The 26,581-nt window shown below is 47.7% G+C and overlaps 1 protein-coding gene across 3 annotated transcripts in view; it reads left to right on the top strand.

The window, feature by feature from the left end:
- The window catches only part of CSGALNACT2 (chondroitin sulfate N-acetylgalactosaminyltransferase 2), a 136,677-nt gene that overhangs the window by 87,810 nt on the left and 22,286 nt on the right, over nt 1–26,581 (top strand). For all 3 annotated transcript variants that reach the window (XM_053692092.1, XM_053692093.1, XM_053692091.1), the window contains 4 exons: nt 8,523–8,624; nt 9,736–9,914; nt 23,060–23,154; nt 23,278–23,359. In XM_053692092.1, the coding sequence (XP_053548067.1) occupies nt 8,523–8,624; nt 9,736–9,914; nt 23,060–23,154; nt 23,278–23,359 (458 nt within the window). The remainder of the gene's footprint in view (nt 1–8,522; nt 8,625–9,735; nt 9,915–23,059; nt 23,155–23,277; nt 23,360–26,581) is intronic.

Here is a 26,581-nt window from a genome sequence, read left to right as displayed (position 1 = left end):
AGGATGTCCATACCTATCCCAGGTTACCCATTAATGGGTCGTGGTTCAGGGATCCTCAGGCAGAGCTAATGGATCCTTAGCGGTGCTTTGGAGTTCCAATACAACCTTTTTCTTCTTCTGCCATATCACTCTTTCTCGAGTTATAGCTAGATCCTAGCAGGAACAGGTGTCAGTAAAACTGATTGCTCAGTTTGTGTCCACAAGATTGTATTCGCGGTTTAGGGGCTTCGCCTCCATGGGGGTTACCTTGTTGCAGGGATCTGCTGGGTCAAGGCCCCTTTGCATAGTCAAATATTATTCTTCTGAGGCGGACTGCGAGAGCTCGCTTGGTCTTAGCCGAGAGAGGGTTTTTTTTCGGAGAGGTTACAGTACTCTCCTTCAGCACGTAGCTGGTTCTACGTCATCTCTCATAGGTGTGGAGGACCCCTTTTGTCGGGAAGAGCAAGATTTGTCTTGGCACGCTATCTTACCTGCCAGGGTTCCCTCTTTAGTCCTTTAGGATGATCTGGAGAAGGGCCTTCCTAGCTAGTTACTTGTTGGGACAGTTTCTGGGCCCTGTTTATTCCTTCTGCTCTAGAGGCTCATTGAGTTTCCGGGCATTAAGTTTTTTTTGCTAGGGCTCTCACTGCATTTAGGCCGGTGAGTCAATCTGATGCTCCTTCTTGGAACTTAGATCTTATTTTTAGGGGGTTGCATTTGGCTACCTTTGTACCTGTGCAGGAGGTGGTCTTTGAATTTTATCTTCAATGATCTACTCTGTCTATAGATTGCTTGTACTTGAAATAGTCTCTCTGTTGCAACTTTGCAATAAGTACTCCTTTTTGGGGTTTCCTCTATAATAAGACTGTTCTACGAGCCTAGTTGTTAGGTTTTCTTCCTAAGGTTGTGTCTATTTGTGTCTTCAATCGAGAGATTGTGTTTTTTTTTATGTTTTATATGTCCTATTCCTTCCCTTTTAGGGAATCATGCCTTGATGTCTTTTTCAGGCTACATAAAAATAGCCTGTTTTTCTCTGTTGAATATTTGTATCAAGGAAGTGCAAGGGTCTGAAGGCATTGTCGACTTCCTTTTATTTTAGTTGAGAGTGTCTTCCGCTTGACTTAGGAGCCAGCGGGGCACTAGCCTCCTCAGAGGTTTACGGCTCAGTTAGAGAGTAGTGACGCCATCTTGGGTCTCTGGCATGAGATCTCTATGGATCTGATTGTTGGGTGTCTGTTTGATCCTCCTTGCATTCTTTTTTCAAATAGTTTTTTTCCTTTCTTTTTGCTTCTGTTGAAGCAGCCTTTGGGAAAATAGTTTTTTGCAGGCTGTGGAGCCCTCAGATGGGGCCGCCTCTCTTTTTTTGCCCTCCCGTTAGCATTCAGTGACCTTTGTAGCTTGGGTATAATTTCCCACAAGTAATGAATGCAGCTGTGGACTCTCCCTGTATTAAGAAGGAAAACATAAGTTATGCTTACCAGATGATAATTTCCTTCTGTACAGGGAGAGTCCACAGCTACCGCCCGTGTTCTCCGATGGGCGGCTCTAAATTTTAACTGGTTTCTTCATGCACCTTTTTCACCCTATTTCTCCTACTGTTCCTTGTTCCCTCGGCAGAATGACTGGGGGATGAGGGAAGTAGGGAAGCTATTTAAGCGTTTGGCTGGGGTGTCTTTGCCTCCTCCTGGTGGCCAGGTTCAGTATTTCCCACAAGTAATGAATGCCGATGTGGACTCTCCCTGTACAGAAGGAAAGGAAATTATCTGGTAAGCATAATTTATGTTTTTATAGGATTTCATGTGGCAGCATGCAGACACTAAGTATGTGGCATTAAGAGACTAAGGGGTTAATTTTTCCTAGTATGGGAAAAGTTTCCTTGTTGGCACTTTTATTTTTATTTCACTTAAGAGGCCTTGCGTGTGGGTAGAGGGAAATTGTGTTAATGTTTTTATTTTTGTATATGCTGCACTTTTAAGGCTTGTTATTTAGAGTGGCTCTAATTTTTTCAGGCAGTTAGGTGTTTTGCCGGGAACGCTGTCGACATGCAGTGAAGTAGCATTTTCTCTTCAGTCCGGATTGTTAGTGGAATGGTTTGTAGGCTGCTGGCTGTGTCTCTCTCTCTCTCTCTCTCTCTCTCTCTCTCTCTCTCATTTTGGAGAACGGTAGGACGCCTCAGTATATCTGAGGTGTAGAGGTTCTGAGTGTGTAGTTATTTTTCTGAGCGTATAATTTTTAAAGTGACAGTTCACTTTATTTTCAAGCATTTTGTTTTTCTTTGGGCATTTTTTATTTTTTGCTGCTATGGATATAGAACAAAAAATGTATTCATTTGACAAATGTTTATTATGTCTTGAGGCCCAGATTTATTTACGTATGCAATTTTGTTCTACATGTTTAGCAAGAACACTAAAGTGTAATGATAAATAACAATAATGTCTCTCAGGATGATGCTGTTCAGGCAATACCACAGCTTTCTTCTCATACGTCCCAAGCCTCTATGGCGTCACATGCAGTGCCCTGCGGTTCCTCTGAACCTCCTGGTGGAGTTTATTTGCCTGCAGATTTTGCTACACAGATTTCTTCTGCGGTATCTGCGCCATTATCTGCTTTTCCTGTATTGGGAAAGCGCAAGAGGAAAACTAAACATTTATCAGATAGTAAGGTGTCTGTTTCAGCTGCTGCTATGCAGGTTGATCTCATTCATAACTCTGGGGAGGACATTACCTCAATAGTTTCTGAGGGTGAAATCTCAGATTCTGACAATGTAAATCATTTGTCTGAAGTTGATGAAGCTAACTTCAGGTTTAAGCTTAAACACCTTCGTGTTTTGTTAAAGGAGGTTTTGGCTACTCTGGACGACTCAGACTCTCCTGTCGTGGTTAACTCTAAAAAAATCTAGTAAGCTTAATAAATACTATGATTTTGGGAATGGGAGAAGCCAGGGATTCCGTTTTACCGATCTTCAGTAAAAAGATGTTTCCTGTTGCTGATTCAATTAAAGATTCATGGCACACATTGCCTAAAGTAGAAGGGGCTATTTCTACTTTGGCTAAGAGAACTACAATTCCTATAGAGGATAGCTGTTCTTTTAAGGATCCCATGGATAAGAAGCTGAAGGCTTATTTGAAAAAGATGTATGTTCACCGGGGTCTTCAATGACAACCTGCAGTTTGTATTGCCACTGTAGCAAGGGCAGAATCTTATTGGTGCAATGCCTTGTCTGAATCTATTTTAGAAGAGACTCAGTTGGAGGAAATCCAAGATATAATTAAGGCTCTTAAACTAGCCAATTCCTTTATTTATAAAGCTAACATGCAAGTTATTAGACTGGGGGCCAAGATGTCTGGCTTTTCTATCTTAGCCCGCAGGGCTTTGTGGTTAAAATCTTGGTCTACTGATGTTACCTCCAAGTCCAAGCTTCTGGCGCTTCCTTACACGGGTAAGACCTTGTTTGTACCTGGCCTGGCTGAAATTATTTCTGATGTTATGGGTGGAAAGGGGTCTTTTTCCCAAAGGACAAGAAGAACATACTTAAATGACATCACAGTAATTTTCATTCCTTTCGTAACTTCAAAGTCTTTCTCTTCTGCTTCCAAGCAGGACCAATCCAAGTCTTCTTGGAGGCCCATTTTAGTCTTGGAACAGAGGGAAGCAATCTAAGAAACTCCCAGCTGACTCTAAGTCAGCATGAAGGGTCGGCCCTCGGTCTGAGATCGGCTGAAGTGGGGGGCAGACTTTCACTGTATTGTCAGGTGTGGTTACGAGATGTCCTAGACCCTTCGGCTTTGGCCAAAATTTCTCAGGTTTACAAGATAGAATTCAAATCCCTTCCTCCCAGGGGCAGATTTCACCTCTCAAGATTACCTGCAGATCAGATAAAAAGAGGCATTCTTGAACTGCGTTCAGAATCTTTTTTTCTCTGGGAGTGATTGTTCCAGTTCCAATAAAGGGTCTAGGATTCTATTCAAATCTGTTTGTGGTTTCCAAAAACGAGGGAGCTTTTCGACCCATTTTAGACCTAAGTGCCTCAGCAAGTTTCTCAGGGTACCATCCTTCAAAAAGGAAACCATTCATTCCATTCTTCCCTTGCTTCAAGAGGGTCAGTTCATGACAACCATAGATCTGAAGGATGTGTATCTTCATGTTCCTATCCACAAGGATCATCGCAAATTCCTAAAATTCGCCTTTCTAGACCATCACTTTCAGTTTGTGGCTCTTCTGTTTTGGCCTTGCCACAGCTCCCAGAATTTTCTCAAAGGTTCTGGGGGCTCTTTTGGCAGTGATCGGGTCTCGAGGAATTGCAAAGGTGCCCTACCTGGATGACATATTGGTTCAGGCGCCATCTTTTGAACAAGCAAGCTCTCATGCATAGATCTTGTTTTCTTTTCTACATTCACATGGATGGAAAGTGAATCTGGGAAAGGGTTCCCTTGTTCCAGCTACAAGGGTGGTTTTCTTAGGGACCATAATAAATTCCCTGTCTATTAAAAGAAAATTCTGACGGAAGTCAGAAAATCCAAAATTCTCTCTTCTTGTCTCTCTACAGTCTACTGTTTGGCCATCAGTAGCTCAATGTATGGAGGTAATTTGTAAGATTTTCGCTACCATGGACATCATTCCCTTTGCTTGATTCCATTTGAGAGCTTTGTAGTTATGCATGCTCAGGCAATGGAACGGAGACCATTTGGATTTGTCTCAGAGGATAGATCTAGATCTGTTGACAAGATACTCTCTTCCGTGGTGGTTTTCTCAGGAGCATCTGTCTTGGGGCACATGTTTCGGAAGGCCTTCCTGGGTGATTGTGACCACGGATGCCAGCCTGCTAGGGGAACAGTCTGGGACTTGTTAAAGGTACAGGGACTTTGAAATAAGGAGGAGTCTGCTCTCCCCATAAACATCTTGGAGTTGAGAGCAATTTACAATGCTCTGATGTCTTGGCCTCAGTTGTCTTTAGCCGGGTTTATCAGATTCCAGTCAGAAAACATCACCTCAGTGGCTTACATCAACTACTAGGGAGGAACTCTGAGTTCCTTAGCCATGAAGGAGGTGGCTCGGATTATTCAGTGAGCGGCAGCTCACAATTATTGTCTATCTGCCATCCATATTACTGGAGTGGACAACCGGGAAGCGGATTTCCTGAGCAGACAGTCATTTCATCCTGGGAAGTGGGCTCTCCATCCGGAGGAGTTCTCCAGGTTAACCCTTAAATGGGGGATACCAGAGTTGGATCTTATGGCATCTCGGCAGAACGCCAAGCTTCCAAGGTACAGTTCAAGGTGAAGAGATCCGCAGGCAGTTTGATAGATGCTCTGGCATTACCTTGAGTGTTCCGTCTAGCTTATCTGTTTCCTCAGTTTGCTCTCCTTCCATGAGTCATTGCTCGTATCAAACAGGAGAGAGCGTTGGTTATTCTAATAGCTCCTGCTTGGCCTCACAGGATCTGGTATGCAGACCTAGTGATGATGTTATCTCTGCCACCTTGGATGTTGCCTCTGAGGAAGGACCTTCTAATTCAGGGTCCATTCCTCCATCCAAATCTTGTTTCTCTGAAGCTGACTGCTTGGAGATTGAATGCTTAGTTCTGTCTAAACGTGGATTTTCTGAGTCAGTTATTGAGACCATGATCCAGGCTTGCAAGCCTGTTACTCGAAAAATTTACCATAAATACCTTTATTGTTGTGAATCTAAGGGCTACTCTTGGAGTATTGTCAGGATTCCTAGAATTTTGTCTTTTCTCCAGGAAGTTTTGGAGAAAGGGTTGTCAGTCAGTTCTCTGAAAAGACAGATTTCTGCTATATCTATTCTGTAACATAAGCGTCTGGGGGTTGTACCAGATGCTCAATCCTTTTGTCAGGCCTTGGTCAGAATCAGCGCTGTGTTAAAATCTGTTAACCTTGTTCTTAAAGTTTTGCAGCAGGCTCCATTTGAGCCAATTCATTCCATAGATATTAAGTTGTTATCTTGGAAGGTTTTGTTTCTTGTTGCTATCTCTTCTGCTAGGAGAGTTTCAGAACTTTCGGATTTGCAGTGTGATTCGCCTTATCTTATCTTAAATGTGGTAAGGTGGTTCTTCGTTCTAGGTTGGGATTTCTCCCTAAAGTGGTTTTGATTAGAAATATTAATCAGGAAATTGTTGTTTCTTCTCTCTGTCCCAATCCTCCTCCTCATAAGGAGCATCTGTTGCACAATTTGGATGTTGTGCGTGCTCTAAAATTCTATTTACAGGTGACTAAGGATTTTCGCCCGTCTTCTTCCCTTTTTATTTGTTTCTCGGGAAAGCGTAAAGGTCAGAAGGCTACTGCGACTTCTCTTTCTTTCTGGTTGAGAAGTATGATTAATTTTGCTTATGAGACTGCTGGTCAGCAGCCTCCTGAGAGAATTGTGACTCATTCCACAAGGGCTGTCTACTCTTCTTGGACTTTCAAAAATGAAGCTTCTGTGGAACAGATTTGCAAAGCTGCAACTTGGTCCTCTCTGCACACTTTTTCCAAATTTTATAAATTTGATACTTTTGCCTCGGCTGAGGCCTCTTGTGGGAGAAAGGTTCTTCAAGCGGTGGTGCCTTCTGTTTAGGTCTGTCTGTCTTGTTCTCCCTCCCTATTCATTCTGTGTCCTCTAACTTTGGTATTGGTTCCCACTAGTAATTTAATGACATTGTAGACTCACCATATCTTAGAAAAGAAAAGCTATGCTTACCTGATAAATTTCCTTCTTTCTGAATATGGAGAGTCCACCACCCCATCCTTTATTAGGTCAGTTATTTTTGACTAAGCCTCAGGCAACTCTACGCCTTTGTGTTATTCCTTTTTCCATTTCTCTTTGGTCGAATGACGGGATTATGGGTAGGGGAGTGATACTTAACAGCTTTGCTGTGGTGCTCTTTGCCTCCTCCTGCTGGCCAGGAGTGATATTCCCACTAGTATTTAAATGACGTTGTGGACTCTCCATATCCAGAAAGAAAGAAATGTATCAAGTAAGCATAGATTTAATTTTTTTTATTCTCTTGGTATTTTTTGTTGAGAAGCAGCGATTTATGCTGGTCAGGTTAGCGTGCAAGCGATAAGTGTTAGTTTTTTTTTTTTGTTTTTTTTTAATGTGGTCCATTAAAGTCAATGGAGTGAAGAATTAATATGGTTGTGATATCCGAAGTTCTAAAGTTAGCGCACATAATCTAGTCCTTTAAAAAAACATGAAGCCCAATTTTCTTTGATCATTCCGATAGAGCATGTGATTTTAAATAACTTTCCATTTTACTTCTGTTATCTAATTTATTAGATTGGTATCCTTTGTTGAAAAGGATACCTAGGTGGGCTCAGGACAGGTACTGATTGGTGGCTGCTCATATATTTCTAATGTTATTGGCTCACCTGGTGTTCATCTAGTGCATTGCTGCTTTTTCAACAAAGGATACAAAGAGACTGAAGCAAATTAGATAACATAAATGAATTGCAAATTTGTTTAAAATGATATGTTCTATCTGAATCATGAATGAAAAAAATGTTGGTTTCATGTCCCTTTTACGTGCATTTAAGGCCTTCATATTGAAGATTTTATACATAAAGGAATTTCAAAGTATAAATAACTTATTACTCCTTCTAGCTAATAGATGACAATGATTTTTTTCATGCCCAATTATGTATGCAAGTCTAATCCTTAGCTTTTTGTGAATCCCCAGCCAGGTTTTGTAGAAAGCTGGGCTACATAGTAGTTTGAAGGAAAAAAAATGGATTCCAGGATTAAGAAAATCACGTATGCTTTCTCTGTGTTATGTAATGACAGATATTGTCTATTACAGGGGAGGTTAAAGGGATATGAAACCTAATTCTTTTTTTTTTCATGATTCATGACAGAGCATGGGATTTTATACAACTTTCCAATCTACTTCTTTTATCTAATTTGCATTATTCTTAGTATCCTTAGTTGAAAAACATACCTATGCAGGCTCAAGAGGTGCAATGCATTACTGGGGGGGGGGGGGGGAGCTCGCTGCTGATTGGTGACTGCACACAAATGCCTTTTTTCATTGGTTCACTAGATGGGTTCAGCTAGCTCCCAGTAGTGCATAGCTGCTCCTTCAACAAGGGATACCAAGGGAATGAAGCAAATTTGATAATAGAATTAAATTGGAAAGTTGTTTAAAATCCCATGCTTTTTCTGAATCATGAAAGAAAAAAATTGAGTTTAATTTTCCTTTAACTACTGGTCCAAGGGCTACATGCGGCCCTGTGCTCTAGTTTTTGTTGCCCCCAGGAAAAAGTAGAACTAATAGTATGTGCCATAGCTTTTGTGACCACAGGAAAAATTGCAACTAAAATGTGAGCTTTTGGGTGAATACAACTGAAAAAGCCTCTGGAGATAAAACCAGTATACAGAGGGTAACATTCAACCTTACCTAAACCTGGTCTTCTGCCACTGGACATTTTTAGGAAATATATTATTTGTTTTGTTCAGGTTCTTAAGGCTTCTAAAATATTAATCTTCAGCCGTGTTTGTTGGGAAGTTGTTTTATCACTGGTCTCTCACATGTATCTTTCTAATTTTAGGGATGTTTGTATCTATCAAGATAAAAGGACATACTTGACTGTGGTCTACTTTGGAGAAGAAGGTCTCTCAGAGGTCAAGGATATCTTGAAGATGACAGAAAGGTCAGCAGGCGGAATTTGAATTCTGATGTTGGATTATTTGTATTTATTATATATAAATGTCTTCATTGGTTGTATAACATTACATCTAGTGTTCAATAATAACAAATAACATTGTCATCAGCTCAGGATAGTTGATACACTGACAGAAACATTTTGTTAAAGGGATGGACTATATAAAGTCGATAGTGAAACAGTTAAAGGGACACTGAACCCCAAAAAATTATTTTGTGATTAAATAAGAGCATGCAATTTTAAGCAACTTTCTAATTTACTCCTTTTATGAATTTTTCTTCGTTCTCTTGCTATCCTTATTTGAAAAAGAAGGCATCTAAGCTAAGGAGCAAGCCAGTTGTTGGTTCAGAACTCTGGACAGCACTTGTTCATTGGTGGGTGAATTTATCCACCAATCCGCAAGAACAACCCAGGTTGTTCACCAAAAATGGGCCGCCATCTAAACTTACATTCTTGCTTTTCAAAAAAAGATACCAAGATAATGAAGAAAAATTGATAATAGGAGTAAATTAGAAAGTTGCTTAAAATTGCATGCTCTATCTGAATCACAAAAGAAAAAAATATAGGGTTCAGTGTCCCTTTAAAGGTACATGGCACTGGAAAATAGTGGGTCAGCCGTTGAACATGTTTAATAAAATAAAAGAAATAATGAAAAATAGTTCAGTTAAACTTGTTTAAATTTAAAAAGTGAAACGAACTGGAAATGCATGTGGGCCGAAATGAGTTGCCTTTTTCCTTTTCATATTTACTTTGACTGTCAGAGTGGCTCTCTATCTGACTCCTAGGTATCTAGCTATCGGCTGAGAAGTGTGGAGTAGGCACACAAATTGTAGTATTCCTTTATTTCTGTATCCCTCAAAACGTGGGATATTAAACCCAATTTTCTTTTCTTTCATGATTCAGATAGCGCAGCAATTTTTACCAACTTTCTAATTTACTCCTATTATCAATTTTTCTTCGTTCTCTTGGTATCTTTATTTGAAAATCAGGAATGAAACCTTAGGAGCTGTGTAGAGCTCGTTTTCTAGCTAAACTAATGAAAATTATTTGAATCATTATAACAAGATATATATTTTTGTATTTTATTTTGTGGTTGCAGTGAAACCAGCTTCCATAACTACTCTCTGATCCCCTTGAAGGAGGAGTTTAGCAGGGGGCGGGGCTTGGAGGTTGGCGCCCAGGCGTGGGAGAAGGGTGATGTGCTGCTCTTCTTCTGTGATGTTGATATATATTTCACACCTGGGTTTATTGACACTTGTAGACTGAACACAGATCCTGGTGAGTGTTCTGCTTGTGATCATAAACAGACTTTATCAGATAGTTGCTCCTTGTGGAACTTGAGCTATTATTAAATTCCTCAGCAAAACAACACTTTACACAACACTAGATTGGGAAATTGTAACAAGTGTTTGTTAGATGCTGAAAGTATTGTGCAGAGTTGGTTTAAACTACATTAATTTTTATTTTATTTTTGCACATACATGTATAATATATATGAGACTTTTCAATTTAAATTCTATTATCAAATTTTGAAGTCTTTTTATACACACACTTTCTGAGGCACCAGTTCCTACTGAGCATGTGCAAGAGTTTACATTGTATAAATATATATGTCTGTTATTGGCTGATGGCTGTCACATGATACACAGGGCAGCAAATTAAAGTCTATTTTGAAACTTGTCAGAAAAAGAATTATCTGCTCATTTAAAATTTGCACACTCTCTCTTCTGTCCCCTGTCTCTCTGCATGCCTTGTCTCACACACACACTCTCTCTGCATACCGTCTCACACACACACACACACTCTCTCCTGTCCCCTGTCTCTCTGCATGCCGTGTCACACACACACACACTCTCTCCTGTCCCCTGTCTCTCTGCATGCCGTGTCTCACACACACACACACTCTCTCCTGTCCCCTGTCTCTCTGCATGCCGTGTCTCACACACTCTCTCTCCTGTCCCCTGTCTCTCTGCATTCCGTGTCTCACACACACACTCTGTCCTGTCCCCTGTCTCTCTGCATGCCGTGTCTCACACACACTCTCTCTCTGCATACCGTCACACACACACACTCTCTCTCCTATTTCCTGTCTCTCTGCATGCCGTGTCTCACACACACTCTCTCTCTGCATACCGTCACACACACACACTCTCTCTCCTATCTCCTGTCTCTCTGCATGCCGTGTCTCACATACACTCACTCTCCTGTCCCCTGTCTCTCTGCATGCCGTGTCTCACACACACACACTCTCCTGTCCCCTGTCTCTCTGCATGCCGTGTCTCTCACACACACTCTCTCTCTGCATACCGTCACACACACACACTCTCTCTCCTATCTCCTGTCTCTCTGCATGCCGTGTCTCACACACACTCTCTCTCTGCATACCGTCACACACACACACTCTCTCTCCTATCTCCTGTCTCTCTGCATGCCGTGTCTCACATACACTCACTCTCCTGTCCCCTGTCTCTCTGCATGCCGTGTCTCACACACACTCACTCTCCTGTCCCCTGTCTCTCTGCATGCCGTGTCTCACACACACACTCTCTCCTGTCCCCTGTCTCTCTGCATGCCGTATCTCACACACACTCTCTCTCTGCATACCGTCTCACACACACACTCTCTCCTGTCCCCTGTCTCTCTGCATGCCGTGTCACACACACATACACACTCTCTCTCCTATCTCCTGTCTCTCTGCATGCCGTGTCTCACATACACTCACTCTCCTGTCCCCTGTCTCTCTGCATGCTGTGTCTCACACACACTCACTCTCCTGTCCCCTGTCTCTCTGCATGCCGTGTCTCACACACACTCTCTCTCTGCATACCGTCTCACACACACACTCTCTCCTGTACCCTGTCTCTCTGCATGCCGTGTCTCACACACACACTCTCTCCTGTCTCTCTGCATGCCGTGTCTCACACACACACTCTCTCCTGTCTCTCTGCATGCCGTGTCTCACACACACACACACACTCTCTCCTGTCCCCTGTCTCTCTGCATGCCGTGTCACACACACACACACTCTCTCCTGTCCCCTGTCTCTCTGCATGCCGTGTCTCACACACACACACACTCTCTCCTGTCCCCTGTCTCTCTGCATGCCGTGTCTCACACACTCTCTCTCCTGTCCCCTGTCTCTCTGCATTCCGTGTCTCACACACACACTCTCTCCTGTCCCCTGTCTCTCTGCATGCCGTGTCTCACACACACTCTCTCTCTGCATACCGTCACACACACACACTCTCTCTCCTATTTCCTGTCTCTCTGCATGCCGTGTCTCACACACACTCTCTCTCTGCATACCGTCACACACACACACTCTCTCTCCTATCTCCTGTCTCTCTGCATGCCGTGTCTCACATACACTCACTCTCCTGTCCCCTGTCTCTCTGCATGCCGTGTCTCACACACACACACTCTCCTGTCCCCTGTCTCTCTGCATGCCGTGTCTCTCACACACACTCTCTCTCTGCATACCGTCACACACACACACTCTCTCTCCTATCTCCTGTCTCTCTGCATGCCGTGTCTCACACACACTCTCTCTCTGCATACCGTCACACACACACACTCTCTCTCCTATCTCCTGTCTCTCTGCATGCCGTGTCTCACATACACTCACTCTCCTGTCCCCTGTCTCTCTGCATGCCGTGTCTCACACACACTCACTCTCCTGTCCCCTGTCTCTCTGCATGCCGTGTCTCACACACACACTCTCTCCTGTCCCCTGTCTCTCTGCATGCCGTATCTCACACACACTCTCTCTCTGCATACCGTCTCACACACACACTCTCTCCTGTCCCCTGTCTCTCTGCATGCCGTGTCACACACACATACACACTCTCTCTCCTATCTCCTGTCTCTCTGCATGCCGTGTCTCACATACACTCACTCTCCTGTCCCCTGTCTCTCTGCATGCTGTGTCTCACACACACTCACTCTCCTGTCCCCTGTCTCTCTGCATGCCGTGTCTCACACACACTCTCTCTCTGCATACCGTCTCACACACACACTCTCTCCTGTACCCTGTCTCTCTGCATGCCGTGTCTCACACACACACTCTCTCCTGTCTCTCTGCATGCCGTGTCTCACACACACACTCTCTCCTGTCTCTCTGCATGCCGTGTCTCTCACACACACACTCTCTCCTGTCTCTCTGCATTCCGTGTCTCACACACACACTTTCTCCTGTCTCTCTGCATTCCGTGTCTCACACACACACTTTCTCCTGTCTCTCTGCATGCCGTGTCTCACACACACACTCTCTCCTGTCTCTCTGCATGCCGTGTCTCACACACACACTCTCTCCTGTCTCTCTGCATGCCGTGTCTCACATACATTCACTCTCCTGTCCCCTGTCTCTCTGCATGCCGTGTCACACACACATACACACTCTCTCTCCTATCTCTCTGCATGCCGTGTCTCACATACACTAACTCTCCTGTCCCCTGTCTCTCTGCATGCCGTGTCACACACACACTCTCTCCTGTCTCTCTGCATGCCGTGTCTCACACACACTCACTCTCCTGTCCCCTGTCTCTCTGCATGCCGTGTCTCACACACTCTTTCTCCTGTCCCCTGTCTCTCTGCATGCCGTGTCTCACATACACTCTCTCTCCTGTCCTCTGTCTCTCTGCATGCCGTGTCTCACGCACACACTCTCTCCTGTCTCTCTGCATGCCGTGTCTCACATACACTCACTTTCCTGTCTCACATACACTCTCTCTCCTGTCCTCTGTCTCTCTGCATGCCGTGTCTCACGCACACACTCTCTCCTGTCTCTCTGCATGCCGTGTCTCACATACACTCACTTTCCTGTCTCTCTGCATGCCGTGTCTCTCACACACACTCACTCTCCTGTCCCCTGTCTCTCTGCATGCCGTGTCTCTCACACACTCTCTCCTGTCCCCTGTCTCTCTGCATGCTGTGTCTCTCACACACACACTCTCTCCTGTCTCTCTGCATGCCGTGTCTCACACACTCTCTCTCCTATCCCCTGTTTATCTGCATGCCGTGTCTCACACACACACTCTCTCTCCTGTCTCTCTGTATGCCGTGTCTCACACACACTCTCTGCTGTCCCCTGTCTCTCTGCATGCCGTGTCTCACACACACACACACTCTCTCCTGTCCCCTGTCTCTCTGAATGCTGTGTCACACACACTCTCTCTCCTGTCCCCTGTCTCTCTGCATGCCGTGTCTCACACACACACACTCTCTCCTGTCTCTCTGCATGCCGTGTCTCACATACATTCACTCTCCTGTCCCCTGTCTCTCTGCATGCCGTGCCTCTCACACACACTCACTCTCCTGTCCCCTGTCTCTCTGCATGCCGTGTCTCTCTCACACTCCTCTCTCCTGTCCCCTGTCTCTTTGCATGCCGTGTCACACACACACACTCTCTCCTGTCTCTCTGCATGCCGTGTCTCTCACACACTCTCTCTCCTGTCCCCTGTCTCTCTGCATGCCGTGTCTCACACACACTCACTCTCCTGTCCCCTGTCTCTCTGCATGCCGTGTCTCACAAACTCTCTCTTGTCCCCTGCTTGTGTCTCACACACTCTCTCTTGTCCCCTGCTTGTGTCTCACACACACACACACACTCTCTTGACCCCTGCTCGTGTCTCACACACTCTCTCTGGTCCCCTGCTCCTGTCTCGCACACTCTCTCTGGTCCCCTGCTCCTGTCTCGCACACTCTCTCTGGTCCCCTGCTGGTGTCTCACACACTCTCTCTGGTCCCCTGCTCGTGTCTCACACACACTCTCTCTGGTCCCCTGCTTCTGTCTCACACACTCTCTCTGGTCACCTGCTCCTGTCTCACACACTCTCTCTGGTCCCCTGCTCCTGTCTCACACACACTCTCTCTGGTCCCCTGCTCCTGTCTCATACACACTTTCTCTGGTCCCCTGCTCCTGTCTCACACACTCTCTCTCTGGTCCCCTGCTCCTGTCTCACACACTCTCTCTCTGGTCCCCTGCTCCTGTCTCACACACTCTCTCTCTGGTCCCCTGCTCCTGTCTCACACACTCTCTCTCTGGTCCCCTGCTCCTGTCTCACACACTCTCTCTCTGGTCCCCTGCTCCTGTCTCACACACTCTCTCTCTGGTCCCCTGCTCCTGTCTCACACACTCTCTCTCTGGTCCCCTGCTCCTGTCTCACACACTCTCTCTCTGGTCCCCTGCTCCTGTCTCACACACACTCTCTCTGGTCCCCTGCTCCTGTTTCACACACTCTCTCTGGTCCCCTGCTCCTGTTTCACACACTCTCTCTGGTCCCCTGCTCCTGTCTCACACACACTCTCTGGTCCCCTGCTCCTCTCTCACACAACCTCTCTCTGGTCCCCTGCTCCTCTCACACACTCTCTCTCTGGTCCCCTGCTCCTCTCTCACACAACCTCTCTCTGGTCCCCTGCTCCTCTCACACACTCTCTCTCTGGTCCCCTGCTCCTCTCTCACACACACTCTCTCTGGTCCCCTGCTCCTGTCTCACACACTCTCTCTCTGGTCCCCTGCTCCTCTCTCACACACTCTCTCTCTGGTCCCCTGCTCCTGTCTCACACACGCTCCCTGGTCCCCTGCTCCTGTCTCACACACTCTCTCTCTGGTCCCCTGCTCCTGTCTCACACACTCTCTCTGTCTCACACACTCTCTCTGGTCCCCTGCTCCTGTCTCACACACTCTCTCTGGTCCCCTGCTCCTGTCTCACACACTCTCTATCTGGTCCCCTGCTCCTGTCTCACACACTCTCTCTCTCTGGTCCCCTGCTCCTGTCTCACACACTCTCTCTCTGGTCCCCTGCTCCTGTCTCACACACACTCTCTCTGGTCCCCTACTCCTGTCTCACACACTCTCTCTGGTCCCCTGCTCCTGTCGCACACACTCTCTCTGGTCCCCTGCTCCTGTCTCACACAACCTCTCTCTGGTCCCCTGCTCCTCTCACACACTCTCTCTCTGGTCCCCTGCTCCTGTCTCACACACTCTCTCTCTGGTCCCCTGCTCCTCTCTCACACAACCTCTCTCTGGCCCCCTGCTCCTCTCACACACTCTCTCTGTCTCACACACTCTCTCTGGTCCCCTGCTCCTGTCTCACACACTCTCTCTGGTCCCCTGCTCCTCTCTCACACAACCTCTCTCTGGTCCCCTGCTCCTCTCACACATTCTCTCTCTGGTCCCCTGCTCCTGTCTCACACACTCTCTCTCTGGTCCCCTGCTCCTGTCTCACACACTCTCTCTCTGGTCCCCTGCTCCTGTCTCACACACTCTCTCTGTCTCACACACTCTCTCTGGTCCCCTGCTCCTGTCTCACACACTCTCTCTGGTCCCCTGCTCCTGTCTCACACACTCTCTCTGGTCCCCTGCTGCTGTCTCACACACTCTCTCTCTGGTCCCCTGCTCCTGTCTCACACACTCTCTCTCTGGTCCCCTGCTCCTGTCTCACACACTCTCTCTCTCTGGTCCCCTGCTCCTGTCTCACACACTCTCTCTCTCTGGTCCCCTGCTCCTGTCTCACACACACTCTCTCTCTGGTCCCCTGCTCCTGTCTCACACACACTCTCTCTGGTCCCCTGCTCCTGTCTCACACACTCTCTCTCTGGTCCCCTGCTCCTGTCTCACACACTCTCTCTCTGGTCCCCTGCTCCTGTCTCACACACTCTCTCTGGTCCCCTGCTCCTCTCTCACACAACCTCTCTCTGGTCCCCTGCTCCTGTCTCACACACTCTCTCTGTCTCACACACTCTCTCTGGTCCCCTGCTCCTGTCTCACACACTCTCTCTGGTCCCCTGCTCCTCTCTCACACAACCTCTCTCTGGTCCCCTGCTCCTCTCACACACACTCTCTCTCTCTGGTCCCCTGCTCCTCTCTCACACAACCTCTCTCTGGTCCCCTGCTCCTCTCACACAACCTCTCTCTGGTCCCCTGCTCCTCTCACACACTCTCTCTCTGGTCCCCTGCTCCTCTCTCACACACCCTCTCTCTGGTCCCCTGCTCCTGTCTCACACACTCTCTCTGGTCCCCTGCTCCTGTCTCACACACTCTCTCTCTGGTCCCCTGCTCCTGTCTCACACACTCTCTCTCTGGTCCCCTGCTCCTGTCTCACACACTCTCTCTCTGGTCCCCTGCTCCTGTCTCACACACTCTCTCTCTGGTCCCCTGCTCCTGTCTCACACACTCTCTCTGGTCCCCTGCTCCTGTCTCACACACTCTCTCTGGTCCCCTGCTCCTGTCTCACACACTCTCTCTCTGGTCCCCTGCTCCTGTCTCACACACTCTCTCTCTCTGGTCCCCTGCTCCTGTCTCACACACTCTCTCTCTCTCTCTGGTCCCCTGCTCCTGTCTCACACACTCTCTCTCTGGTCCCCTACTCCTGTCTCACACCCTCTCTCTGGTCCCCTGCTCCTGTCTCACACACTCTCTCTGGTCCCCAGCTCCTGTCTCACACACTCACTCTCTCTCTCTCTCTCTCTCTCTCTCTCTCTCTGGTCCCCTGCTCCTGTCTCACACACTCTCTCTCTCTCTCTCTGGTCCCCTGCTCCTGTCTCACACACTCTCTCTCTGGTCCCCTGCTCCTGTCTCACACACACTCTCTCTGGTCCCCTGCTCCTGTCTCACACACACTCTCTCTCTCTCTCTCTCTCTCTCTCTCTCTCTCTCTCTCTCTGGTCCCCTGCTCCTGTCTCACACACTCTCTCTCTCTCTCTCTCTCTCTCTGGTCCCCTGCTCCTGTCTCACACACTCTCTCTCTCTCTCTCTGGTCCCCTGCTCCTGTCTCACACACTCTCTCTCTGGTCCCCTACTCCTGTCTCACACCCTCTCTGGTCCCCTGCTCCTGTCTCACACACTCTCTCTCTGGTCCCCTGCTCCTCTCTCACACAACCTCTCTCTGGTCCCCTGCTCCTCTCACACACTCTCTCTCTCTGGTCCCCTGCTCCTCTCTCACACAACCTCTCTCTGGTCCCCTGCTCCTCTCTCACACACCCTCTCTCTGGTCCCCTGCTCCTCTCTCACACACCCTCTCTCTGGTCCCCTGCTCCTGTCTCACACACTCTCTCTGGTCCCCTGCTCCTGTCTCACACACTCTCTCTCTGGTCCCCTGCTCCTGTCTCACACACTCTCTCTCTCTGGTCCCCTGCTCCTGTCTCACACACTCTCTCTCTGGTCCCCTGCTCCTGTCTCACACACTCTCTCTGGTCCCCTGCTCCTGTCTCACACACTCTCTCTGGTCCCCTGCTCCTGTCTCACACACTCTCTCTGGTCCCCTACTCCTGTCTCACACCCTCTCTCTGGTCCCCTGCTCCTGTCTCACACACTCTCTCTGGTCCCCAGCTCCTGTCTCACACTCTCTCTCTCTCTCTCTCTCTCTCTCTCTCTCTGGTCCCCTGCTCCTGTCTCACACACTCTCTCTCTGTTCCCCTGCTCCTGTCTCACACACTCTCTCTCTGGTCCCCTGCTCCTCTCTCACACACTCTCTCTCTCTGGTCCCCTGCTCGTGTTTCACACACTCTCTCTCTCTCTGGTCCCCTGCTCCTGTCTCACACACTCTCTCTCTCTCTCTCTCTGGTCCCCTGCTCCTGTCTCACACACTCTCTCTCTGTTCCCCTGCTCCTGTCTCACACACTCTCTCTCTGGTCTCCTGCTCCTGTCTCACACACTCTCTCTCTGGTCCCCTGCTCCTGTCTCACACACTCTCTCTCTCTCTGGTCCCCTGCTCCTGTCTCACACACTCTCTCTCTCTGGTCCCCTGCTCCTGTCTCACACACTCTCTCTCTGGTCCCCTGCTCCTGTCTCACACACTCTCTCTCTCTGGTCCCCTACTCCTGTCTCACACCCTCTCTCTGGTCCCCTGCTCCTGTCTCACACACTCTCTCTGGTCCCCAGCTCCTGTCTCACTCTCTCTCTCTCTCTCTCTCTCTCTCTGGTCCCCTGCTCCTGTCTCACACACTCTCTCTCTGGTCCCCTGCTCCTGTCTCACACACTCTCTCTGTCTCACACACTCTCTCTGGTCCCCTGCTCCTGTCTCACACACTCTCTCTGGTCCCCTGCTCCTGTCTCACACACTCTCTCTGGTCCCCTGCTCCTGTCTCACACACTCTCTCTCTGGTCCCCTGCTCCTGTCTCACACACTCTCTCTCTCTCTGGTCCCCTGCTCCTGTCTCACACACTCTCTCTCTCTGGTCCCCTGCTCCTGTCTCACACACACTCTCTCTCTGGTCCCCTGCTCCTGTCTCACACTCTCTCTCTCTCTCTCTCTCTCTCTCTCTCTGATCCCCTGCTCCTGTCTCACACACTCTCTCTCTCTCTCTGGTCCCCTGCTCCTGTCTCACACACTCTCTCTCTGGTCCCCTACTCCTGTCTCACACCCTCTCTCTGGTCCCCTGCTCCTGTCTCACACACTCTCTCTCTCTCTCTCTCTCTCTCTCTCTCTCTCTCTCTCTCTCTCTGGTCCCCTGCTCCTGTCTCACACACTCTCTCTCTCTCTCTCTGATCCCCTGCTCCTGTCTCACACACTCTCTCTCTCTCTCTGGTCCCCTGCTCCTGTCTCACACACTCTCTCTCTGGTCCCCTACTCCTGTCTCACACCCTCTCTCTGGTCCCCTGCTCCTGTCTCACACACTCTCTCTGGTCCCCAGCTCCTGTCTCACACTCTCTCTCTCTCTCTCTCTCTCTCTCTCTCTCTCTCTCTCTCTGGTCCCCTGCTCCTGTCTCACACACTCTCTCTCTGTTCCCCTGCTCCTGTCTCACACACTCTCTCTCTGGTCCCCTGCTCCTCTCTCACACACTCTCTCTCTCTCTGGTCCCCTGCTCGTGTTTCACACACTCTCTCTCTCTCTGGTCCCCTGCTCCTGTCTCACACACTCTCTCTCTCTCTCTCTCTCTGGTCCCCTGCTCCTGTCTCACACACTCTCTCTCTGTTCCCCTGCTCCTGTCTCACACACTCTCTCTCTGGTCTCCTGCTCCTGTCTCACACACTCTCTCTCTGGTCCCCTGCTCCTCTCTCACACACTCTCTCTCTCTCTGGTCCCCAGCTCCTGTCTCACACACTCTCTCTGGTCCCCAGCTCCTGTCTCACACACTCTCTCTCTGGTCTCCTGCTCCTGTCTCACACACTCTCTCTGGTCCCCTGCTCCTGTCTCACACACTCTCTCTGGTCCCCTGCTCCTGTCTCACACACTCTCTCTCTGGTCCCCTGCTCCTGTCTCACACACTCTCTCTGGTCCCCTGCTCCTGTCTCACACACTCTGTCTGGTCCCCTGCTCCTGTCTCACACACTCTCTCTGGTCCCCTGCTCCTGTCTCACACACTCTCTCTGGTCCCCAGCTCCTGTCTCACACACTCTCTCTCTGGTCTCCTGCTCCTGTCTCACACACTCTCTCTGGTCCCCTGCTCCTGTCTCACACACTCTGTCTGGTCCCCTGCTCCTGTCTCACACACTCTCTCTGGTCCCCTGCTCCTGTCTCACACACTCTCTCTCTGGTCCCCTGCTCCTGTCTCACACACTCTCTCTGGTCCCCTGCTCCTGTCTCACACACTCTGTCTGGTCCCCTGCTCCTGTCTCACACACTCTGTCTGGTCCCCTGCTCCTGTCTCACACACTCTCTCTGGTCCCCTGCTCCTGTCTCACACACTCTCTCTGGTCCCCAGCTCCTGTCTCACACACACTCTCTCTCTCTCTCTCTCTCTCTCTCTCTCTCTGGTCCCCAGCTCCTGTCTCACACACTCTCTCTCTGGTCCCCTGCTCCTGTCTCACACACTCTCTCTCTGGTCCCCTGCTCCTGTCTCACACACTCTCTCTCTGGTCTCCTGCTCGTGTCTCACACACTCTCTCTCTGGTCCCCTGCTCCTGTCTCACACACTCTCTCTCTGGTCCCCTGCTCCTGTCTCACACACTCTCTCTCTGGTCCCCTGCTCCTGTCTCACACACACTCTCTCTGGTCCCCTGCTCCTGTCTCACACACTCTCTCTCTGGTCCCCTGCTCCTGTCTCACACACTCTCTCTGGTCCCCTGCTTGTGTCTCACACACTCTCTCTCTGGTCCCCTGCTCCTGTCTCACACACTCTCTCTGGTCCCCAGCTCCTGTCTCACACACTCTCTCTCTCTGGTCCCCTGCTCCTGTCTCACACACACTCTCTCTGGTCCCCTGCTCCTGTCTCACACACTCTCTCTCTCTGGTCCCCTGCTCCTGTCTCACACACTCTCTCTCTGGTCCCCTGCTCCTGTCTCACACACTCTCTCTCTGGTCTCCTGCTCCTGTCTCACACACTCTCTCTCTCTCTCTGGTCCCCTGCTCCTGTCTCACACACTCTCTCTCTGGTCTCCTGCTCCTGTCTCACACACTCTCTCTGGTCCCCTGCTCCTGTCTCACACACTCTGTCTGGTCCCCTGCTCCTGTCTCACACACTCTCTCTGGTCCCCTGCTCCTGTCTCACACACTCTCTCTCTGGTCCCCTGCTCCTGTCTCACACACTCTCTCTGGTCCCCTGCTCCTGTCTCACACACTCTGTCTGGTCCCCTGCTCCTGTCTCACACACTCTGTCTGGTCCCCTGCTCCTGTCTCACACACTCTCTCTGGTCCCCTGCTCCTGTCTCACACACTCTCTCTGGTCCCCAGCTCCTGTCTCACACACACTCTCTCTCTCTCTCTCTCTCTCTCTCTCTCTCTCTCTCTCTCTCTCTCTCTCTCTCTCTGGTCCCCTGCTCCTGTCTCACACACTCTCTCTCTGGTCCCCTGCTCCTGTCTCACACACTCTCTCTCTGGTCCCCTGCTCCTGTCTCACACACTCTCTCTCTGGTCCCCTGCTCCTGTCTCACACACTCTCTCTCTGGTCCCCTGCTCTTGTCTCACACACTCTCTCACTGGTCCCCTGCTCCTGTCTCACACACTCTCTCTGGTCCCCAGCTCCTGTCTCACACACTCTCTCTCTGGTCCCCTGCTCCTGTCTCACACACTCTCTCTCTGGTCCCCTGCTCCTGTCTCACACACTCTCTCTCTGGTCTCCTGCTCGTGTCTCACACACTCTCTCTCTGGTCCCCTGCTCCTGTCTCACACACTCTCTCTCTGGTCCCCTGCTCCTGTCTCACACACTCTCTCTCTGGTCCCCTGCTCCTGTCTCACACACTCTCTCTCTGGTCCCCTGCTCCTGTCTCACACACTCTCTCTGGTCCCCTGCTTGTGTCTCACACACTCTCTCTCTGGTCCCCTGCTCCTGTCTCACACACTCTCTCTGGTCCCCAGCTCCTGTCTCACACACTCTCTCTCTGGTCCCCTGCTCCTGTCTCACACACTCTCTCTCTGGTCCCCTGCTCCTGTCTCACACACTCTCTCTCTCTGGTCCCCTGCTCCTGTCTCACACACTCTCTCTGGTCCCCTGCTCCTGTCTCACACACTCTCTCTCTCTGGTCCCCTGCTCCTGTCTCACACACTCTCTCTCTCTCTGGTCTCCTGCTCCTCTCACACACACTCTCTCTCTGGTCCCCTGCTCGTGTCTCACACACACTCTCTCTGTTCCCCTGCTCCTGTCTCACACACTCTCTCTCTGGTCCCCTGCTCCTGTCTCACACACTCTCTCTCTGTTCCCCTGCTCCTGTCTCACACACTCTCTCTCTCTCTGGTCTCCTGCTCCTGTCTCACACACTCTCTCTCTCTCTGGTCCCCTGCTCCTGTCTCACACACTCTCTCTCTGGTCCCCTGCTCCTGTCTCACACACTCTCTCTCTGGTCTCCTGCTCGTGTTTCACACACTCTCTCTCTGGTCCCCTGCTCCTGTCTCACACACTCTCTCTCTCTCTCTGGTCTCCTGCTCCTCTCACACACACTCTCTCTCTGGTCCCCTGCTCGTGTCTCACACACACTCTCTCTGTTCCCCTGCTCCTGTCTCACACACTCTCTCTCTCTGGTCCCCTGCTCCTCTCACACACTCTCTCTCTCTGGTCCCCTGCTCCTGTCTCACACACTCTCTCTCTGGTCTCCTGCTCCTGTCTCACACACTCTCTCTCTGGTCTCCTGCTCCTGTCTCACACACTCTCTCTCTGGTCTCCTGCTCCTGTCTCACACACTCTCTCTCTGGTCTCCTGCTCCTGTCTCACACACTCTCTCTCTCTCTCTGGTCCCCTGCTCCTGTCTCACACACTCTCTCTCTGGTCTCCTGCTCCTGTCTCACACACTCTCTCTGGTCCCCTGCTCCTCTCTCACACACTCTCTCTCTCTCTCTGGTCCCCTGCTCCTCTCTCACACACACTCTCTCTGGTCCCCTGCTCCTGTCTCACACACTCTCTCTCTCTCTCTGGTCCCCTGCTCGTGTCTCACACATGCTTTGCAACCTCAGCATGCCATGTTACACTGACCAGTCATGATCTAGAGCTTCCTAGAACCTTCGTATCTCCCAGGACATGAATTCTATCCTAGTCTCATATTATTTTGTAGGTAAAAAGGTTTTCTACCCAGTGGTGTTCAGCCTGTACAATCCAGCTATAGTATACGCCAACCAAGAGGTTCCTCCCCCAATTGAGCAACAACTGGTAAGATCTTACTTTGTGAATTCACCCTGTTCTTAACTAACTTCACTATAAGCCTCTATAAGACTCATTTATCTTTGTAAACATTTGCTAAAAAATGAAAAGCTTTTCCTGTTTACATTGCAGGTTCACAAGAAGGATTCAGGATTCTGGCGAGATTTTGGCTTTGGTATGACTTGTCAATATAGGTCAGATTTCCTGGCTATCGGTAAGTGGAATATAGGTTTATTATTAACTTATTCAAAGATCAAAATGTCCCTTAACCCCAGATAAGCATTAGTATCTTTATACTTACATTAGGGGTTGTATTAAAACCTTCAACAGGAAGGACAACGCGTTTTTAACTTGTTCATTGCCCTCTGTGAGGGGACAATATTGAGGGTTTGCTCATTGTTTGCTATCTTCCAAGAGAAAGCGAGGAACTAGAAGTCCCCCCCCACCATACTTAGTCTGCCCCTGGCGCCATGTGTGTTCTAACCTAGAGTCACCTCCTCGTTGTTTGGTGAAAAAAAAGGGGGGGGGGGTAAAGTCTCTCTTGCTATCCTTTGTTTTAAAGATTACCTAGGTAGGAGCTAGCTGCTGATTGATGGGTACACATATATGCCTCTTGTTATTGGGTCACCTGATGTGTTCATCCAGTCCCTAGTAGTGTACTTCATGTATAATACGCACCACCGCCAACTCTCTGAGGGTCTCACCGGCATGAAGAGAGAGCTCACCAAATCTTTGGGGGCTTTTTTTGAGCATTATTTTGCAATGTAGTTGTCAGTTCGTCACATCCTGAACTCCACATAGAGATAGAAACAACTCCCAAGACAAAAATCTCCTTTTTAAAACTCTTTGAGGGACCTTGCGGTACTGACGAGACGTATTAGATCATCTCTCCAGAGCGGAGAGGTTTAGATCTTCCGGCCCTCGCAGCATATGTGCATATGCCACTGATAAACAGTAATGACTTTTACTAGAAGCATTTTTGCTAATGTAAGTGTAATGCAAAAATGCTTCAGTTTAAAACTGACGTGCACCCACGCACATTTAAATTTGGACATTTTTATCCCTTTAAGTTCTTGTAGAACACAAAAAAGAGAGCTCTAAATACTGAAATCATATGAGCCACTTGTAAAAGCAAACATAGCCGTGGAACATTCAATTAGCTCCCTCTAGTGTTCATAAACATAACATACATTTTCTACATTTAGCACACTGATCTACAAACATTTAAAATATTTTCTTAAAAGGGTCATGGGAGTCAAAATAAAAATGTGTTGATTTTTATAGGGAGTGCAATTAAAAAAAAAAAGTTATACTTTACTTTTTTTCTAGTTATCCTTTGTTGAAACGTACCTCAGGAGCGTGCACGCATGTTGACCACTATTTGGCAGCTATGTTTGCAATACTGTGTATATGTATTTGTGTGTGTGTGTGTGTATATATATATATAAATAAATGGAAAAGAAAGAGGACTCTGCAGGTTTTGGCAATAATTATTACTATTATTGCCAAGACCTGCGGAGTGCTCTTTCTTTTCTATTTACATGTTTGGTGCGCCCTGGACGTCATTTTGGATTCTGGAGTGCGGTCTGTATCTCATTTTCTTTATATATATATATTCAAGTTAGGCTAAGAAGTAGAAAACACAAAACAGAGGGGTGCCTCATAAGTAGATCAACCAATAGCAAGATTCTGAAGTAAAAGCCAAAGGGGTACTTGCGTTTTGTTAAAGCACAGCAATGTGCTGGTAATAACGTGCTGATATCTCTGGGTGTATTAGCTCACCCTCTCTCCTGGTAGTGATTTGTCCACTGAGTCCTAATCAGGAACCAAGGCTGTAATGCTCACCTCCGTGTGGCATTCAAATGGGAAGAAAAAAAGGTGCTAGAACTATGCTTAAGTTTAAAAAAAAAGGTTTATTTAAAAACAACACTTTAAAAACAAAAGCAGTGAGTTAAAATAGGGGTGTCCAAGTTTTACGCCCTATCTGCAACGCGTCATCAGGCATCTAGCATCGTGCATGGTTCCATACTATTTAAATCCATTGGAAGCCAATGAGTAAACAAACAGCCTCACCTCTCATTGTGGGGGAGTGGAATACACATATGTGAATAATTAGTACAATGATTAGGTGATAGTGATTTGTTCATATCTTCCCAATAAATTAAGCAAAAGTCAAATAATGCATATGAGAAAATTTACGTCTCCAATTCATATAAAATCTCTTCCCAGTAAATCAAGCAAAAATCAAATGATACTTGTAAAAAACTTAAATTTCCAGTTCATATAAAATGATAGTGTAAGCACAAATCTAATCTTGATCTCCTAGATCGATCCTCTTATTTTATTGTTTGTTTACAAAAATCAAACCCGTTATACTTGTGGCATGATCCCCCACCTACTATTCCTATTAAAATTGTGTATTTCTGTGTGTTATAGCTGTTATATCTTGTACCTACCCATTTTTATTATCTCTATGATCGTTACATATTATTTCAGAGGCTTTGAAATTGATCCAAAGTTATATTACCTGCATGATCATTACAGATTATTTCAGAGGCTTTGAAATTGATCCAGAGTTGAACTTCCCCACTATGTTTTGTTCGTTTTGTTTATCTCTATTTACGTAATCGTCACTGAATCACGTGGTTACTAATGACCAATCTTCTAACTCCCAAATGTGAATCTGTAAATGTGCCGTTCATTGTATTAACCGCACCTCTAGACTGTCAGAATGGATGACTGCCCACTATATGATATGATCATATTAAAGGGACAGTCAACACCAGAATGTTTGTTTTAAAAGATAGATAATCCCTTTATTACCCATTCCCCAGTTTTGCATAACCAACACTGTTATATTAATATACTTTTTACCTCTGTGATTAACTTGTATTTAAGCATCTTCTGACAGCCCCTTTATCACATGACATTTAATTAATTATCTATTGACTTTTATTTTAGCCAATTAGTGCAGTGTCTGCCACAATCCACGGGTGTAATCACAATATTATCTATATGGTTTGCATGAATTAGCTCTCCCCTGTTGTGAAAAGCAAATAATAAAGCATGTGATAAGAGGCAGCCTTCAAGGGCTTAGAAATTATCATATGAGCCTTCCTAGGCTTAGCTTTCAACTAAGAATACCAAGAGAACAAAGCAAAATTGGTGATAAAAAGAAATGAGAAAGTTGTTTAAAATTACATGCCCTATTTGAAACATGAAAGGTTTTTTTGGACTTGACTCTCCCTTTAAGACATATTGGTACTGTTGTATATATCTGATTCTATGCAAGAGGATAGTTTTTAACTGCATATGGAATCTGCTACGAGTGAAAAATATAAAAATTACGGAGTCCCCCATTCAGCAAGTCCTATTGCATGAATGTTTGTGTATGCTTAAACTCAATGATTCTGATATGATTTTGAACCTATAAAAT

Source organism: Bombina bombina, chromosome 9 (assembly GCF_027579735.1).
Source record: "Bombina bombina isolate aBomBom1 chromosome 9, aBomBom1.pri, whole genome shotgun sequence".
NCBI lineage: Eukaryota > Metazoa > Chordata > Amphibia > Anura > Bombinatoridae > Bombina > Bombina bombina.
This window is presented reverse-complemented; position numbering and strand designations above follow the sequence as displayed.